Here is a 19531-nt window from a genome sequence, read left to right as displayed (position 1 = left end):
TTTGCTCCACTTATTCAGTCTTCTCACAATGACTGAAGAGTAGACTTAAGATAAATAGATCTCAAATTGGACAATTTTGGAAAAAAAGTCTTTGTGCCATAGTTTTCTGGGACACTCTTGTTCTGGATTACAGGGGAAAATCTTTCTGGCCATTCTGACCATTTCTGCTTTCTTGGGGACTTCTCCATTCTTGGAGCCACGAGCAGGAAGGAGATGCCCACGCTGTTTTCGTGGAGATCTGGTGCACAGACATCTCCCTCAGGATGGCACCTTCCCTCCCTGACCTGGGCACAAAGCCATGGGAGTGCTGCTGGCCAGTTACTGTGGCAGTTCCAGAACTGCTTCAGCTGGGTTGTGCACTCTCAGTTGTAAGGTTCAGCTGTTTCAGAAATTGTGCTGTTTCCTTACTTGAGACCTGATGACAAATAAGGCACTCCTACAGTTCTGGTGGGTTGTTTTTTCTGGCACAGCCGTGGAGAAATTTCTTGTCTGCCATAACTGAAGAGGCTGAGCATTGTGACGGTTTTAACTGGGAGCCCTTCTCATTGCTGAGCTTCTTGGGACTCCTAAGCTGCCCATTTAATTCAGTTTCTGTTTACAGTGGACCAGATGAAGAGACTGGAGATGAGCAGCAGCTCTACAGGCTTTTTCTTTCTAAAGATCAGAAATAGTTTGGGATCTGTTCTGTCTCTATGAAATATCAGAATGCTTTATTGATTTCACTTCTCTGTCTCTTTTTGAGATTTCATTTATATTGTCAGTGCCTGTGCTGCTCATTCCTTATTTGAAATTGTAATACTTTATTTAACATAATAAGTAAGACTATTGTGAGGATGATGTAAGTAGAGAGTAAAAAGAAAAAACACGACACATCCAAACAGAAATTGTAGTGGTAGCCATTTTAATTACTGTTAAGTGCTGCTTTTCTACAAGAAAAATAATTAAAGGGAATGCATCTCCACATATATGTAAGTTATGGTTTATGTTCTTTCCCCATTTTGTTTTACAGTGGCCCTAACAGAGGACATTATATTGCAATAGTGAAGAGTCATGATTTTTGGTTGCTTTTTGATGATGATATTGTTGAGGTAAGCCCAACCAGAGCACATGCACCTCTCTTGTGGATCTGATTATTTGAAGTAGAATGACTGGTGTGCTGATGAAAAGAGGCTTCAGCCCCAGTCTAAATGAGGAATAATTGTGTGTGCAGAGCTGTGCGGCACAATTTGACTGTACAACGCTTTGCATTCCATTTAGGTTTTTAAAAAGAAACTCATTTGTTCAGGACCACTGTCTTTCACCATTGTTTAATAAACTGTTTTGTGGCAAGGCAAATAATGATATAGATAAAATAGGTTTTAGTTTACAATACATAGGAACTTAATGCAATACTTACAGCAACACTTAAGAATTTATATATAAAACATACATAGCTGCTACCCTCTGTGCAGTTGATGGCTGAGGAAAAGCTGAAACATAACAAATTAAAGAATTATTTGGATTTTATTGTGTTATGTAATTATGTGAAAGTTAATTTGGTTTTACAATAACTTTTAGAGTGGAACCTAATTTTATGTGTATATTAAGCAAGACATTCCTACTTCAATTTTTTTGTGTTTTTACATGCAGAAAATTGATGCACAAGCTATTGAAGAATTCTACGGGTTGACATCAGACATCTCAAAGAACTCTGAGTCTGGTTACATCCTCTTCTATCAGTCCCGGGACTGAGGGGGAGCTGCGGTGAAGAGAGATTCTTGTGTGTCACATCTTCTTGTCCTGGAGTGGAGCAAGCACTGAAGAGAAGGAAAGCAGGGAGCTCTGGGGGCAATAGCACAGTTTGCACACAACTAAGGAAAGAGTTTGGGGTTCTTAAAATGTTTATATCATTTTCATTTTATTTGCTCAGGTATCATGCTGACTACACATCTCCACTGCATCCCATAAAAGCAAAAAGAGAGATACCAGCCACACTTGCCGGAGCTTTCCTTTGGGGAATGCCATCTCAGTGGTCCCAGTTCAAAGCCCATTGAAGCCTTCCATGGACTTCAGTGACCTTTGAATCAGGTTTGGTGCAGTTAGGAGCGTTAGAAATCTGTATTTTATACAGACTTTGTGTAGAAAAGGTAAAGGATTCCCTGTGAAGTTAGTTTCCTGTGCTTAGGTTTGAAAGAGTGAGGTTTGGAAGGTTAACATGTAAGCAAGAAGTTATGTCTGGGCCCAACTCAATTGCCTTCTTGATGGAAGTGGTTTAACTGAGGGTGTGAAGTGGTGTCAGGGAGGCAAGGATGCTTTGCTTCTCTGGAGAAGCTTACATTATTTATAACGTGTGATCGGGAACAATCAGTCAAGGTTATGGCTTTTCATCTCCGTATGGGGAAAGATTTGGTTTGTAATAGTTTATTTTTTATTTATAAATTATTGTAACTTAGGATCTTGTGTATTGTCCTTTATTCTAACAAGTATTGGAAATTTTATATATTAATTTGAATTTAAACTAATTATGTTTAAATATTAAAGGAGAGACAATAAAAATTACAAAAGCGACACCTACAATATCTGAAAAATTTTTAACACAGAAGAGAGATTTCCTTCTGGAGGAACTGGTATCCAACTCAGGTATTTTATTTAATAAAGTCAGAGTAGACTCTTCCCATTAACGGGTGAAAAAAGGGATGTAGAAGACTTAAATCATAAGAAAACGTTGGTGCAGTGGTGGTATACCAGTCTTTGTAGTTCTTTGATGATTTGTTAATGGTTCATACTCCAGGCAAATTAGAATGATTTGGATCGAAGTAAATAATTTTAAGAATATTATTTCCTCTCCTAAAAGCAGATCAACTTCTGTTAAACATTAAATTAAGTCTGAGTAATAAGAAGAAATCAGTTTGGAATTTCATGAGACTGAAGGTATACCACATTCTTGTGAAAGTAATAATATTTAAGTCTTGTATAGTGGAAATTTTTTGAAACTAAGCAGTTTACCTTGCTTTAAGCTTATGAAACAGCGTTAAGAATTAAATCTTGGCAAAACACCTGATCTGTAAGAAATGTGAACTGTTTGACATTCTTCACTTAGGAGTACATTGTCTGACAGTAGCTGAATGTAATTTCTGGAAGGTCATTGAATGTGCATTCCAGATTATGGCAATCAGGTCTTGGATGTCCTTGTCACTCCCTTGTCAGTTAGTGATTTTTACATTACTGTAATTTTCTAAGGTTATTTTATTGGTACTGTTACAACTTTTGAAAAGAATGTCTCCTGTCTGCTGCTATAACTGACTATTTACTTACCTGTATCTTTTAGCTCAGGAAATGACTTCACCTATTCACTCAGTTGAACAAATCTTTAACAGGGTCACTAAATAAATTGGGCTATTTAGCAACTGTCATACTATAACAAATCGCTTTTGTAAGATGCAGAGTTTCTAACGCCTTGGTTTGGCTAGAATTCTTTTATAGAAGATTATGTATCATGATTAAACTACCAGCATTGTAAAGTAAAGGCTAAATATTCTGGGAGGTGCAGAAAAATATGATTGGATTTTTCTGAAAGGATTCAAATAATGTTAACATCTATTTTTTGGCTTTCAATAGAAAAAGGTTTAAGGGGTAAATCAGTTGCATAATGGTGCATGTTAGAAGGATGAAGTCCTTTGCATACTAAAGGTACAGTATTGCAAAAGAACTGTCTATTACCTTTTGCTAGTTTGTTTGGTCTTTTTTTTTCTTTTTCTTTTCTTATTTTTGTTTTTTTTTTCTTTTGTTTTAATGTAGTTGAAAGCTGAGGCTAGTTGATAAATGTTTTATACTTTAACAAAATTCAAAGCATTTTTGTTGTTTCACTGGTTTTACTCCTGCTATGTATTTTTATAAGGTACTGACTTTTATTTTGTATAGGGGTTTTGAGATAGTATTCCAAATTACATATTTCGTTTTTCTTTTAGTGCAGCTGAAATAATTATAAGTTCTTCATTAAACTGATATCAGAAGGTGCAACTTAAAACAGAATTAAAAGAGACAGAAATACGAAATATAACTGATTGGTATGTAAAACATTGTAGGATTTTTTCTTGACTGTAATACAGTGAGGAGTGTGGGAAAGTTGTCAGTTGTTGTAAATGGTGGAATTTATTTGCTGTGTACCTATGTAAATGTCAATTGGGATTGCAGTCCCTTATTTTGTATATTGGAGCAAAAAACTTCTATTAAATAAAGTTATGTTCTCTAAAGATACATGCTGTATCCTTTGTGGAGTCCAGATGATCAGTCAGCTGCCTTTTGTACTTTATGATGTTTTTTAAAAAAAAAAAAAAAACAACTATGTGGAACTTGCTGTGTTAGGCCAGCTGCCCTGAGCCCTGGGCAGAGAGGTGTGTTTAAATACACTGCATTAAGTGTCTTAATGTGGTGTTAAGGAAATCACAGGGTGGCAGCTGTGTTTGGGGTGGAGTGCTTCTCTAGCAGTAGTTTTTGGGAAGTCCTTGGTCTCTGAGCTAGAAGAGAAGGGAGTTTTAAATACTGTTCTTCCTGGATTTCTCCTCCCTTAAAAATAAATTTGTCCCTTGCCACAAAATACGTGTCCGAGTTACCCAAGGGATTTCTTGGGTGGCCACCTTGTGGGAGGGAAAACAGAAGGAGAGAAAAATGGGAGAATTTACATCATTGACATGTGAGAGACAAAGGACAGGAGTCCAGCTCACAAATACAAGCTGTAGCTGGTTACAGTGTCCATGGATGATCCGGGATCTTTCTTTGCTTGGAGTCCACTCTTCTTCTGTAATGCAAGTGAATAAACACGAGGTTTCACAAACAGCTCAGACCATGCCATATTTGTAGTTGTGATGACTGTGTCTGTAGCCTTCCACTGCCCAGAAATGGTGACTTTTAGGTGTTGGGGTACATGTGTGAATGGTTAAAAACCAAGCTGTGTTTTCAGAATTTAGTCATAAACCAGATTGCATCTCCTTAGCTGGCATTCAGGTGGTGTTAGCACACAAGGATTTGGGGCCACTTCAGGTCCCCACCACCTGTGCCACCTGCGTAGGGCTGGCAGATTAATGTGGGATCCACAGATCTGCATCCCTCTGAAGCAGCAGCTTGAAGCTGGGTAGGACATCCTGCCGTGTTCCCTGTGGAAAAGGGTGGTGGTTTCTATCTGTGGGTTTGGTTTTTTGTTTTCATTTTGTTGTTGGTTCGGGGTTTTAAAAAGTCGTCTGAGAGCAATTTCTTGAAATTGTATTCATAGATGAAACCACCTCTTTGGTTACCTTTGTCTGTAAAAGAAGGAAACGTCTCAGTGCATGTTAATTACCTGTGGGCTGCAGTATTACACTGACAGTACTTTCGTGACTTTTCTAAAAGTTTAAACAGTGCAGGTATTGATTGTTTGCTTCCAAAGAGTGGCTGTACTTTGTAAGGTTTCCAGTTTTCCCCACATTTGTCTGAGTTGATCTTAACTTTGTGTGTCTTGGAAATTCAGGGGTTTTTTTCCCTCTTGACAATGCAATATGCACTATTAATGGTTTTGGTCTTACAAGGCTTCAAAGTCCTCTAACCTCTCACAGCATAATGTGAGATGTATAATACATTAGTTTCTTTACCTGTGAGCCTCCAAGAACTCAATTATTACTGAATTAATATTCTGCATAATCTGTATTCAAGGGTGGTTCACTTTGCAGCAGCTTTGCCACTGATTGATTGCTATAAATGAACTGTGCAAGTCAACTACCATGCAAACAAACACAAGCTTCATAAATACAGAGATCCCTGAAATCCATTGTTTCCTGTTTTAATGATAGAGTGTGGTGAGGCAGTAATGAACTTTCTTTGGTATTTGTTAACATATATTCTTTGGGGAACTTCTATACTAAGAGTGTGTTGGATATATAAGGAAGATTGTAGATATCACCAGTTTTGAAATTAACAGAGTAGTATCTTTGGCTTTTTAAATAGAAGTACAAATAAAATTATATTCTTTCTTTCTCTCTAGTGGCTTGTGATTGCTGCCTGCATAAGAGATTGTAAGGGCTCAGAAGAGGGTAAGGTGCTTGGTACCCAGGTCATTGTTATAGAACCCATGTTGGCATCATTAGGGAAATCTAAATACAGAAGGACTATCAGTCAAGTCCTTGATCTGCATTCTGCAGGTTACATAATTCAGGATATCCAGGAGAGAGAATGCACAGCAGGAATCCATCTGGAATTAGAGAGACGTAGCTTTACAATTATTTACTGGCACAACAGATATGAAAGCAGCATTCCCCCAAAAGACAAAATATTGTATTTAGTGCAGATTTCTGGTGTTTGGAGAATTTAGGGGATGCTCAAAACATCCTGCCATTCTTGACTTTTTCATGCCTTTGTGTGTGTGTTTAATTTGCTGTTTGAAATTTCTGTCTGTACACAGATACTTAAGGTTGATATGATTGTATTAATGAGTGCTCCTCCAGAAACAATTTATGCATATATGGAGTGTAATATTTTAGTGGTCTAATCTACAAATATTTTCTGACTCTTCACTAGGACTCATTTGTGTATTTTCTGTAACTGATTTTAGGAAAAAATAGTGAAGGTCTCAGAATATTTTATTATTGTATTATTAAGTGATTCATTATCTAGGGATGCCTCTGCTCTCGAGTTCATCAGCTGAATTTGAGTGTCATTGGGTCATAGCACAACGTGATGTGCATCAGCTGCCTTGAGGTGTGATTGTTATGTTGCTTCAACTCTGTTTCACTGAGTGTTGCTTTGTTGCAGTGGCTGCCGTGATCAGCTCTTACAAGATGTGCTAACAGCATTCAGCTGGAGTTGCCTATTTCCAAGCTTGCACATTTATTTGGCGTTCTGGAGAATCATTATCCCAATGTTGTGTCACATCCATCTTCTCTGCATCTTCCATGTCAAGGAAGATTGCCAATACACAGCCTCAGAGAGTGTTTGGTAAATCACTGAGTTGTATGTCAGAGATGAGATATAAGGTATTTGCACTGACAATATCTGGTGCTTTCTGTTTTTGTCATGTCTCTGTGGTGAACATACTCTTCAATATAAAAAAGATAATTGGAATCATGGGATTGAACAAATGCAACCTTGGTGTACCCTTTTCCTCCTCTTTTTAAGGAGACTGTGAAAGGCATGCAGTGTTTCCCCCTATGATTGCTACATAATCAAAAGCATATTTGAAAAATGAAATATTTGTTTTACAGAAGATGCCTTTTAAATTGTTTTTGAGCTTATTTAGAGTTGCATGGCATGGCAATGTTACACAGGGGTCATCAGAAGCAGGTTATGAGAAGACCTGTTAGGAGCTAGATGCCAAAGAGGTGTCACTGTAATTGCTAATCCCAGTCTAATGTGGCCCTAAATTTTGCCAAACAGCTACCAAGAACCTTCAGTGAATATTGGGAGAAAAACTGCATTAATCAGGACTGTACTTGCTGCATATACAATACTCTGAGACTCTTTTCCAATTTTTTTTCATAAAAGAGAGACAAACCATTTAAAATGTACAATTTCAATATTTATAGGATGTGTGTTCACTCTTTTTTGTTTTTGGGTTTTTTTTTTTTGTTTTGTGTTTTTTTTTTTTTTTTTTTTTTTGGTGAGGGTGTTGTTTCTTTGTTTTTAATTCTGGTAACTTTTCCTGTATTGGAGAGTATTAAAGGGAGATACTACAAGTTGAGATCAACACGTGTGTTCCACAAATATATCACAACACCAATTAGCTTTTTTTCCCCCCATATTTTGCATGTAGAATTATTCATAATTCACCAAAGGAGAAAATAGACAAAAATTACTATAGTTCCTAAGTTGTCTTTTGTCTTTATTCACTATTGGATTGTGTGCAAGTTAATATGTATTTGTGGGGGTAAAAAAAATTCAAAAATAACTTGGCCATTTAAAAAAAGTAGAATGCTTGATAATTTTGTGTTTCAGTGAGTAAAGACATTTTTTTGAAAAATATGAAGCAGTGAAACACTGCTTTTGGACAAATTTGGTAAATTTAAAAAATAATAGTAAAAAATAATGATAAAATAAAAAATAATACCAAAAGATTGTTAATAAGGATTACAGTGAGCGGAAAAAAGCCCCAGAGCCTTGAAATCTCTGAAAGCAGGGACAGGCTGGCTGATGGGGCAGTCTGTATGACACCAGTTATCAGCCTGCACTGTGAATCCATGTGTCCAAAACTGGCGTCTCCTGGTGGTTTTGCTGTACATCAGGTACATCTGCACACATCAGGAGACACAGCTGTGTGTTCAGCTGGAAACTTCCATGGGGAACACAGCTGGGATAGTAGTGACAGCACAGCAATATTTGTCTCTAAGTGCACAAATGCCCACCTTCATTTTGGAAACAGAGAAGGAGGAACGTGAGACTGCAGCTGCCAAGTGTCCCCCTCGCAAAAAAATAAATCTCCAATTTATATGGGGATGCTGAGTCCTGAGTAATCCAGTCCCACTTCAGTGTTTTCCATCAAGAAAATGTGCTTCAAACAGCTGCCACCCATCTCAGGAGGTCTGGCCTGCCTGGCACTTGTTCTCTTGTGTTCTAGTGTTGCAGCCACCTACGTGAAGGGCGATAAAAATTCCATCTTATAAAACACTCCTTGCAAAATCGGTGGTAAGCCTGGACAGAAAGCTGCCTGAACTGGTTGCCTGCTCTTCCTCTTGTGTGCAACAGGCATAGCAGCTTCAAGGGCTTAGCATGTGCTCAGTGGTTTTCATAGTTGAGACATCTTGTTCCAACTTGCTCAGTTTGGTGGTTTAACTGAGGGGCATTTCAGCATCTGCTTGTGGAAATTATCTCGTTGAACCATGATCTGACTCCAATTTCCATTCCTGGCTGGGCATGCATATCAAACATTTCCTGATGTTCTGTGCCTGTTTACCTAAGTACTAAGAGCAGAACTGTGAGGTTTTTTGTTCGGTTCCCTCAAGGTTTGGGTAAGATTGTAGGGGTCAACATGCAGGAAGGTTACAAAAATCCAGTTAATCATTAAATTTAATAGGAGTTACATATTTTAAAAATTGTTGTTGATGAGGAAAACAGATCATGTTAAAAAAAGGCATGATTCATGTGGAAGCAAGGAGCGATGAAAGTTTGTGGCCTTGAATATCTCAGAGAACAAACCTTTTCAAGTGCTCCCTAAGAGTATCTGGACCCTCAAAAAGCAACATTTCTCTCTGAGCATTATCTGATATGGTGATTCAGTGCAGAGCTTACCTTTTCTGGTGAAATGAAAAGCAATGAAGTATTTTTCCTATTCTGCAGGCAAGGTCTGCAGTAATTTTGGGGGCTTGAGGTGTTTTTCATTAAAAATCATTTTGATGTTTTGTGATTAATGATTTACTGGAATCCTTACAGATGATTAAATTTGGTGAATTAAGGTTCTAAGTCGCCTTGTATCAAGGCTGGTTTCCCATTGTTGCTGTTATTTTTTAAATTATATTAAGGAAGATGTGAAGATCAGAATCCAGCTGTCACATTACTGTTCCATTTATTTGGCTGATTGCTCTGTTGTGGATGTCTAGATAATTATATGTAAATCACTGACTTCTTGCTAATGGCCAACTTGAGGGTTTTTTTCCACAAATCTGTCAGTTCTTGAATGTTTCTCCTAAAGTGTGAAGGGGAATTAAAAAAACGTTTTGACATATTCATGCAAATGTAGGCTGAATGTAGATGTGCAAATGCTTAAAGTGTGCTCTCCGAACGTGGCTGTTTTCAAACTGCTGCTTTTGAATGGGGAATCAGGCTACGTATTTAAAAACAAAAACTGATGAAATGCAAGTGCCTGAAACTAATCATTGCAATATGATTTAAAATCCTGCTTGTCTCCTCAACATTTTTTTCAGTGTCAACAGTAAAAGTCCCCTGAAATGAAAAGGAGCTGCATAATCCCAGTGTCTTTGGAAAGGTCATTACAATGTGGGTGCCTAATACGGAGTTGGAAGCTTAACTTTTTATACAGAGTTGGCAATTTTGGCCTGACTTAATAAATAGAAATTTTCTGTAGTTTTACATAAGATAAAGAATCCATTTTGTGCCTGGTGATGAAAAAAATTTTTGCATTAAAAAAATCCCTGTTTTCATAAAATCCCTACAAATAGCAATGGCCAAAGCATTAGGGCTGTCCTAAGTGTGGCATATTTAGACCTGTGTGAGCAAGGGCTTGTGTTTATGGATGATTAATACTGTTCATACAAAAAGACTAACATCAGCAGTGAAGCTTCCACATGTTGTGTGTGAAAAAGCAGTTCAGTTTTAAAGAGGCTTTTGAAAGCAGTCTTTGCTCATAACTTTACTGTGCTCAGCTAATTGAACTATTCTTTCTCATTCAGATACCAAGTGGGGCTTGGAACAAAACATTTACAGTAAATTTGGATGCTTTTATAAATTCAAGTGAATAAGTTTCAGCCTAAAACTGAGTGAAGTATGCAGCCAAACATAGTTATAATTATTTCATTCACATGTCAGTAATGGCTGACTTATCCCATAGAGAATTTTAAATCTTCAATACTCAATTAATAAACCTTGGAAAATTGTGCTTAGTCTGTTTTCTTATACTGTTGACCTGCAGGTTTTTTGTTTTGGGAAGAACAGCTTCCTGCTAGAATATGTTATAAACTAAATGATAAAGTTAATTAATATAGATATGTCATTCTGTGAAACTGTATAGCTTTCATAAAGTACTGGAATAAACCTTGATGATGATAATGTTGACTAATAAAGTGCAATTCCAAGCTACAGAATGGCCAGCTGACTGGAGGGTTTGGATTTTTTGTTCTGTAAGTCATTCTTTGGTTGCTGGATGTATACATGTGCCCATCCCTATGCCTCCGCTGTGCCCTGAGATGAAAACCTAAAACTGATTTCCCTGTTTCTGGATTAGGACTGATAAACCATGAGGAATAGTGACCATTGTGGACAATAGAAACAGGCATTAGTGTTGCCCCATATTGCTGAAGAGGCAATGCTGTGGTTGTGCCTGAGGAGAGCAGTGGTCCCACCAGGATACCCTGGGACCTGGGCCCCAGGACTGGCTCTGGCTGCTTTGTGGAGGGACAAACTCTGTTGCAGAGTTCATACACATTAAACCAGTCCTGCCAAGGCAGTGCCTTCCTTGTATATGTACTAAACACTCAATGTCATCAGGAATTTTGCTGATGACTAACGGTGTACCAGGGATTTTTTGCTTTAGAGTGCTGTTGTGAGGAAAAGCAATTGCATTCATGTCATTAATACAAGCTTGTAAAAGCAGGGCTGCAAGAGCAGCTGTCTGAGAAAAGGGAATCTGGTTCTGTTGAAACATGTTTCTCTTTCCACATCAAAATAAAACCCAGCAATTTGCTTGGGCAAACAATGGGACTGGAGAGGGAGCACAGAAGGCGTTCCAGCTTGTTGAGCATGCGGTGGCCACCTCCCAAGCCGCGCTTGTCACAGCAAACACAGCACCCAGCATGCTGAGCCCTGTGCTAGGGCTGTCCTTCCAGCAGGACACTGCCTCAGATCCACTGTGCTCTTCCTGGTCTTCAGAACACCAGCAGAATGTGTCTCAGCTTCCTCAGAGCCCATCCATCTCTCCCTGAGTCCTGGTGGGTCGGAGATCACCAAACCACCAAGGGCCAGGGTAAAATCTGCTAATGGTGTGTGGCCTTTTCTAGAGAGGGTCCACTCCTGTTCTATTTATGCACTTGTGTCTTCAGAGCTATCACTGGGGAGGAATTTCCCAACAAAGAAAACTTGGCTAGAAATTGATTTGTGGAAACTGAAGTGTTTTGTGGGAACATAATTCACCAGTTTTTGGTGAAACAGCTGCAGTGTGAAGACAGTGATCCATTCACTTGCGTGACAAGTCATTGGATGGGTTTATGGGCAGTCCAGATTTCAGGAGCACTACAGGGTAGTCATGAGGGTTTCAGACAGTATAAGTATCTTGAGTCTGCTGTGCTTGTTTAAGTTCCCCACAAGATACAGTGGTTTCAGATTTGATAAGCCTGATAACATGCATGCACTAAGAGGCTGGATTGAGACTGCCTTCCTCCCTTTGCTACCTTTGCATGCTTGGCTGGATTTCACTGAAAGACAACAGGGAGAAGCAGAGGTGGTTTATTGTGCTGATAATTTATCAGTATCTAGAAGAACTGAAAACTTTGGATATGTACAGGAAACCCATTGGAGCTCATAGAGCAAGAAATAGGATTATTAGCTTCAGAAGACTTTGGTATTAAAAAACCATATGAGATAGCAAGGGAGTTTCACAGAGACTTTTGAAGAAAATAGGTGACCTTGGAGTAATCTTTTGACTCCCTGGGATGAAGGGGATTGTTTCCCACTTAACCCTCTTTTTTCATGTCTGCCCATGGCAAGTTTTTTGGAATTATCTTTCAATGCCATCCCCTTGTTTGCTTAAAATTGGTTAGTGAAAGAGCAGGAGCTATTCCCTTCCCAAATCTGTGTTCAAACAGCATCTCTGGTCATGCCTGGTCGTTCAGGGCTTCGTCCATTTTGGTCTTGAAAATGCCCAAGGCAAAGATGGTACAGCCTCTCTGAGCATCCTGTGTCACTGCTTGACTGTGCTTGCTGTGAAAGTTTCTCCTTGCAAGTCTGAACTTCTCCCTCTTCAATTTATGGCAACGATCAATCATCCTCCCACTGTGTATCACAGAGAATAGCCTGGTTTTCATCTTCTGTGTTTTAAAATCAAAGACCTATTGTTATTTAATGTGACCCCTTGTGCATCACAGAGCTGTAAGTTTCATCCTGCTGCTCCTGGGGGACACCTCTAAGTGGTAAATGTCTCCTCATTTAAGGTGCCTCTTGCTGGCTTTCTAATGAGGCTACTTGTGGCAGCTCAGTACCCTTCTGCTTCAGAATTTTCATGTGGCCTTGTACATGGTTGGTTTGAGCCAGCGATTTCCTCCCCCTGACATGGCTCATCTCTTCTTCCCTGTGTTTGCCCTCACCTCACCCTCCCTGACTCTCCAAGTTTCTTTGTTTGTGTCTAAGTCTCATGTTCCACAGGACCTGCTCCCCATCTCTGGATGCTGCCTCAGAGCAGATGTCTGCACCCACATCATTCTGCTTTCTGTTCCTCCCTCTGTCTTCCTCAGCCTCAACTCCCAGCCTAGCTCATCCCACCAGCTCCAGCCCTGCTCTCCCCTCTTGCTCTCTTCCCTCTCCTCTGGGGTAGGTCTGAGATTTGGCTCCTCTGCATTCAGCCTGGAAGTTCTTGGCCTCTCCCGACCTGGGCTCAGCAGCAGGATGTTTCTGCTGCAGATGCAAAGCTAACCCCCAACCCCAGAATTTAATTTGTGACTCATGAGTTCTGCCTTTGAGAGCTGCAGGTTCACAGGCTGCAGGCAGTCCATGTCACAGGGGGATAACCTTCACCAGGGACTGGGCCATGCTGCTTGCCAGAGGGGACATAACCACTTACTCTGTTTTCAGCCTGGAAACTCCTGTGCAGTTCTTCTGTCATACCATAGAAAGCTACACATTCCAGTTGTGAGATCTCCTAATTGTCAGGGTCTGCTCCTCATCTCTATCTGCACTTTGGCTTGGGCAGCCGTGCCAGCTTCATTTTCCTAGCAAAGTCACAATAACTTTTTCTTCATCTCCATTTACGATTAACATGAGGGCTCTGGTTAAGATATAGTAATTTGTAAACTAAAAGCATTGGAAAGATGACTTCACTTCATGATCTTCTTCTCAAGAAAAATAATCCTTGGAACACCTGTAAATTATCTGAGGTACTGTGTCTGCTGCTAATAATATCCTATTTATTCTCATTTTCTACTTTTGAGTTTGCACTGCTCGTATCTATTTATATCTCCCAGTGAGTTGCTGTGTTATCCTGAAACTGTAGGAGGATCAGGCTATTTCCACCAGTTCATACAGCCTCAGTCCAGTGGGGCTGGATCCCTACATGCTGGAGAAGGTAAACCACAGCAATAATTATCTGTGGCAGGAGGCATTAATTACGCAGGATTCCTCATTCTCAGCTGCACGTAATGCATTGCCATTTTAATTTCCTGTCCTGCACAGCAGACACACTGGGCTTTCCTGATGCTGTGGTTAAGTCATGGTGGTGGAGCTGGGGCCATGAGGGGGTCCCAGGGAGGCAGCAGTGGGGTGCAGTGCTCCAGCTGTGACCCCCAGCCTCAGGACTGGGCAGCTTGCACAAACTGTTTCACCTTGAAGCCCAGCAGCTGCCAGGTAAGGCAAGAAGGAAACGCTGACATAAAACTGTGCTACAGCAGCTTTCCTGCCCTCAGCTGTCCTCCTGCTCCTGGATCTAACAGCAAGCCCAGAACTCCTCAGTTCTGCAATAACAAACCAAGCTTGCAGGGATGATTTCTGCCTAGCCAAGAGCATGTGGCAGCCCTGAGAATTTCTGGTTTTCTTTCCACAAGTAATGATTGGCTGCAGGACAGACCCCTGAGAAGTGACGGGGAGCAAGTTGTTAACCATCCATCCAAACAACAGTCCGGTTTGACACACTGGTTTTCGACAAAGTTTAGAAATGGAGTTTTCCCAGCCCCTTGCAGAGCAGAGGATGCTGCTGCTCCTGCCTTTGGTGGCAGCTTCTTCCCCAGCTGCTGCTCCTGCGGCTCCCCCAGCACAGCCACACCAACCCCTTTTGGGGGAGATATGGCTCCCCAGCACCCCTTTTCCTTGTCAGTGTATGAGCTCTTTGCCCCCAGGGGAGGTGAGCAGCTTGGCAGCAACACCAAAGCCCTCAGACACTAACTCCGGGGGAAGTGTTTTATAAACATCACACTATTTTTTACAAAATGTAGTGAGACTGTAATCAGGAGTAATGAGAGGAGGTGCAGCTCCAGCATGCTGCTAATTAGGCACTAAAAACCTGAGCACAGTTGTCAGCACCTCTATCTCCAGTGAGAATTCAAAATGTGGTATTCCTCCTCTTCCCATTCCCCCCGATGAATAACTCAAGTGACATTCAGTTATAATCACAAAAAGTTATGGCAAAACCTATTCCCTTTAAGCTGTTGCACATCCAACAGTCCCTGGCAAAGTCAAGAGGGCTTATTCCAATTACTGAGACACAAAAATATATTGCTATCTTTTTTATAACCAGTTAGAGAAAATTGCACTTGTTATTTCCCCACAGCTGATGGGGGTAGTGCTGCTTCCTCGTTTGGCTGGAATCCAGCCCCAGCCTGAGCCTGCCTTGGCTTGTTTGGGCAATCAGTTCCTGAGCTGTAATTTGTCCCTCCAGCTGGTGCCTGTGCAGTGCTACTGAAGGGATGTGCTAATTACCTTGTATTAACTCAAGCTGAGACAAGCAAAGTGCACTTTCTAATTTGTAGGTGGAATGAAGATGTTGGACATTGGTCCTGTCTTTAACAGCCTTTGTGCACACATCCAAGCCATGATCATTCCAGCTTCTCCAGGAGAATGCCATGGGAAAAGCATCAAATGCCTTACTGAAGTCCAGACAGACAACATCCACAGCCCCTCCCTCATCTACTAAGCTTGTCACAGAAGAAGATGAGGTTGATTGAGCACAGCCTGCCTTTTGCACACCCATGCTGGCTGGGTGCGTGCCCTCATTGTCCTGCACATGCTGCATGGTGCCACCAACCTGCTCCATGACCTTTTCTGGCACCAAGGGCAGGCTGACAGGCCTGTAGTTCCCTGAATCCTTCTTCCAACCCTTCTTAGAGATGGGCATCACATTTGCTGACTTCCAGTCAACTGGATCATCCCCATTGAGCTAGGACTGCTGGTAAACCATAGAACTGTAGAATGGATTGGGTTGGAAGGCACCATAAACATCAACTAGTTTTAACCTCCTTGCCGTGGGTACCGACATCTTCCACTACACCAGATTCCTCCAAGCTTCATCCAGCTGCTCTTGAACATTTCTGAGGATGGAGCATCCACAGATTCTCTGGGGCAACCTGTTCCAGTGCCTTATTGTTGCCATCTCATTGCAGGGGGTCCATACTGTTGTCTTCTTATCACAAAAGTTCCATACCTTCTCAGTGTTTCTCATGGTCATCTCCTCAGAGCACTGACTCTTTCATCTTCACAAAGCAGCCAACCGACCCCAGTTCCCTTCTCACCCAGCCACCCCACTCTTTTATAGCACTGTTCTTCTCACTGGCTACAGCTGTGGCCTGGTAAAGTCAGGCCTGTTCCTAATCTTTGATAGTTGGCCCAGCTGCAACTCCTTAGGGGTAAAATTACTTTCTACACCATCTTTATTTTCTTATATTCTATCCCCCTACACCTTATCACTCTCACAGTAAAGAATTTCTTCCTAATATTTAATTTAAACCTATCCTCTGATGGAAAGTTGCTTGATGAACACTTGATCCAGGTCTCTGGGTACCCTTGGATGAATCCTCTCCAGCCCCACAGACTTGTGTCTAAATGGTGCAGCAGGTGAGGATAACTAAACATTTCCCTTTGGAATCTGAGGGCTTCACTCCGCTCCCCATCCCTGTCTTCTGTCTCAGGGGTGAGCCCTGTTAACTCCTTTAGGCAGGCCATGTTGCAAAGGCTGCGGGCTGTATTTATTGCTGAGATCTTGCAGGAAGAGAAAGTGACTGCTTTTCTTTAGAAAATCCTCACTTTTCTAGATCACTCCCTTGTCTTTTGAAAATCCCTAAATGGAATTTAGGATAAAAACCCTGATAGTTGGCATTCCTGATCCTAGAAACAGGTTGATTAGCTGGGATATCCAAGGGAGTGTGGCTGTTCATCATCCTGGCCTGTCGTTCCCCTGTGCACTGCCAGGGGCTCAGGACCCTCTCCCCTTGTCACTTCTGCTGCCAGCAGTGCCCTGGGGCAGAAGGTCACTTCCCAGAGCTTTGAAGGCTGGGAAACTGGAGGTGAAGATGTTTACTTCTTCACCTGACATTTACCACAGAAGTAACAATGAGATCCAGCAGTGCCATACAGCTGGCAGGAGGTGCTGAACCCAGGAGTCTGGTGAGACAAGCAGATGGGTGGCTTTAGCTTCAGAGAGGAGTGGGTTTGTGCTCTCAGCCCCCAGAGATGTGCTGGGTTCCAGCTGCTGCCCCAGGGGATCCCACAGGATCCTCTCCTCACCCTCCACACCCAGTGACTGCTTGCTGCAAGGCAGATTTCCTCATCTGAGAGACCATCCTGTGGAAAAGCCTTCCCCCAGTTTTGTGCCTCACCCACAGCCTTCCCCCCGTGCTCTTTCTCCAGCAACTTCTGAACCAAACCCATGCCTGACTCAGGAGTCTCAAAGGCCATTGTTAGGAAAATTAATCCACAAAGACCAGGAGTTTTTGTCCTAAAAGGAGACAGAGGGGTGCTTTTACTGTATTCAAATAAAGTGAGAGGCCATGGGGCATTCCCCTGGGGTCTCTCAAATTTTTGGAGGACGCAGACTCCCTTTTATCCCAATTTCCCAGCCACATTTCCCTTCTCTCTTTCCTCATTGGCTGAGGTACTTGAGAGGTTCCTGATACACCTGATACTGAAGATTTCCCTCTAATGTATAACCCTCCCTTTTAATTTTTAATTCTTACGGAATTTAGGGGGTTTTCTTCCCCATTGTTTCTTTCATCTTTCAATGTCTAATTTCATTTATCAGCAAACCTAAAGTTTATTTGTAAAGGCAAATATCCTTTTCCATTCATCAATCAGTGGAATCCTTCCCATTGTTTCTTTTATCTCCCAGTGCTAGTTTTATCTACCAGCAGACCCACAGCTTGTTTGTAAAGACAAATCCACTATTCCTCTCATAATCAAGTTTCTCCAAGCTTCATGCACGGTGTTGGATGGGTAAAGGAGAAGACACAAATAATTATTTCCGCTAGTTGTCTCTTTTAAACTTTTTATAACAGGTTTTCTTGAGGTATTTTCATTATTGAGGAGTGAAAACCATCTCCGAGAGCTGAAGAGGAAATAAAAAGCTCCCTGCCAAGTGTCAGTGACTTTACCCAAATCCCAGGGACGTCTCCTTCACACCACTACCCTACCAAGCTTCTCAGAGTTCAGGTTTTTATAACAGCATGGCTCCTGTACCAAGGGGACCATGTATTTTTGTAGGCTGGATCTCATTTTTTTTCCATCTTAGTTTGTATTTTCTATTTTTAAAATTATTCTTCTTCCAATATCTCTATCAAAACACACACCAGGGCTCATTTTTCCTAACTATTTATAGTCCTTCACTGCATTTGAAGTTTTTTTTAGGGCCCTCAAAGCTTGGCACAAGGAGGCTGGCCAGGGGTGGGGCAGGGTTAAGTCATGGCAGGATGTTTTAATTCCACACATGACGGGAAAGCATTAACCCCAGTATCAGTGCCTTAGTTTTGGTCAATGTGCCTTGCAGAGCTTACCTGGCGTGTAACTCTCTTAAGAAACATCCTAAACTAGGGCATATTCTTGGTATAAGCAAAAATACCCCGGAGTTTGGCACTGCCTCTGCTGTGGCCGATGTCCTTGAGATGTGAAGATGCCTGGGCAGGGAGCATCCCGCCCGCCCTGGGGCAGCCCTGGGGCTGTGCTGCCCTGCTCCAGCCCTGCACACAGCCGGAGCCGGCTCAGCCGAATGAATCCTCCGAGCTCGGCAGCCTTTGCATTTCTGTAGGGACCCGTCTAAGCCCTTAAATAGCCCTTGCTGCTTTGAGGCTAGACACAGGTACTGAAGTCCCGCAAATATTTCAGCTGTCATCAAAGGCAAGAAAGAACTTGAGTAGGCAGCGGCTTATTTTTAGATCTGATGATACACCCATGGAAAAGGTTTTGTGGTTGTGTTGTGAATATCCTTCCACTTAATAAGACTTATTCACCCACTCTGCCACAGTTTGCTTGTCTGGAGTAGGCAGTGACTTGGAGTTTCAGTCACAAATCCTCACCCTCAGTTTCTGAGGATCTCTCCCAGCAAGGTCTGCTCCAGCCATGTTGGGGACAGCGCTGGTGTCAGCCCTCCAGTGTGTCTGATAAGGCAGGGAAAGCCAAGTAGTCTGTCATCCCTCTGTTATCAGCAGCAGGGAGGGACACCTGGTGAGCAGAGTGTGGGGACTGGGGCTCTTCCCCTCTCCCCAAGCAGCTGAGGGTTGCATACTGCTTGCTGTTAGCAAAACACTCCATCCCCCTCTTCTTTAACCGTGGAAATTGTAACCTGTTCTTCTGGCAATGCTTCTAGAAAATCTCTGGGCAGCAGGGTGAGAGTGTCCCTAGCAGAGAGGCACGCTGGCATCATGATGGCTCAGGTCCATGTGGTTAATCAGTCCCTTGGATAATTAATGGATGTTTTTCAGATTGGTAGGTCCTGAAGATGATTCTATTATTCAAAGTAGTAATACTAGAGAGAAGGTGGGAAGAGGTCTCTGGGCTGTGATGAGCAGTGGGTGTACATGGAGCTGCAGTGAGCAGGGGGTGTATGGGTAGCACAGCAGCTGCCAGCCGTGTTTGCCCACGTTAGTTAGAGCCTCTCTGAGAATCAGGTTGGTCTGAAAATGCTAAAACCTGCTTGCAAGCAGTCCTAACAGCCATACTGAAACTTGAACAGAGA

The 19531-nt window shown here is 41.8% G+C and overlaps 1 protein-coding gene across 1 annotated transcript in view; it reads left to right on the top strand.

The window, feature by feature from the left end:
- The window catches only part of USP12 (ubiquitin specific peptidase 12), a 32789-nt gene extending 28553 nt beyond the window's left edge, over window positions 1-4236 (top strand). The window contains exons 8-9 of the mRNA XM_063149076.1: window positions 1010-1088; window positions 1630-4236. Coding sequence (XP_063005146.1) covers window positions 1010-1088; window positions 1630-1731 — 181 coding nt within the window. The 3' untranslated portion in view covers window positions 1732-4236. The remainder of the gene's footprint in view (window positions 1-1009; window positions 1089-1629) is intronic.
- Window positions 4237-19531: the final 15295 nt, after the last annotated feature.

Source organism: Melospiza melodia, chromosome 2 (assembly GCF_035770615.1).
Source record: "Melospiza melodia melodia isolate bMelMel2 chromosome 2, bMelMel2.pri, whole genome shotgun sequence".
Taxonomy (NCBI): domain Eukaryota; kingdom Metazoa; phylum Chordata; class Aves; order Passeriformes; family Passerellidae; genus Melospiza; species Melospiza melodia.
Note: the sequence above shows the minus strand (reverse complement) of the source record. Positions and strands in the feature narration are given on the sequence as shown.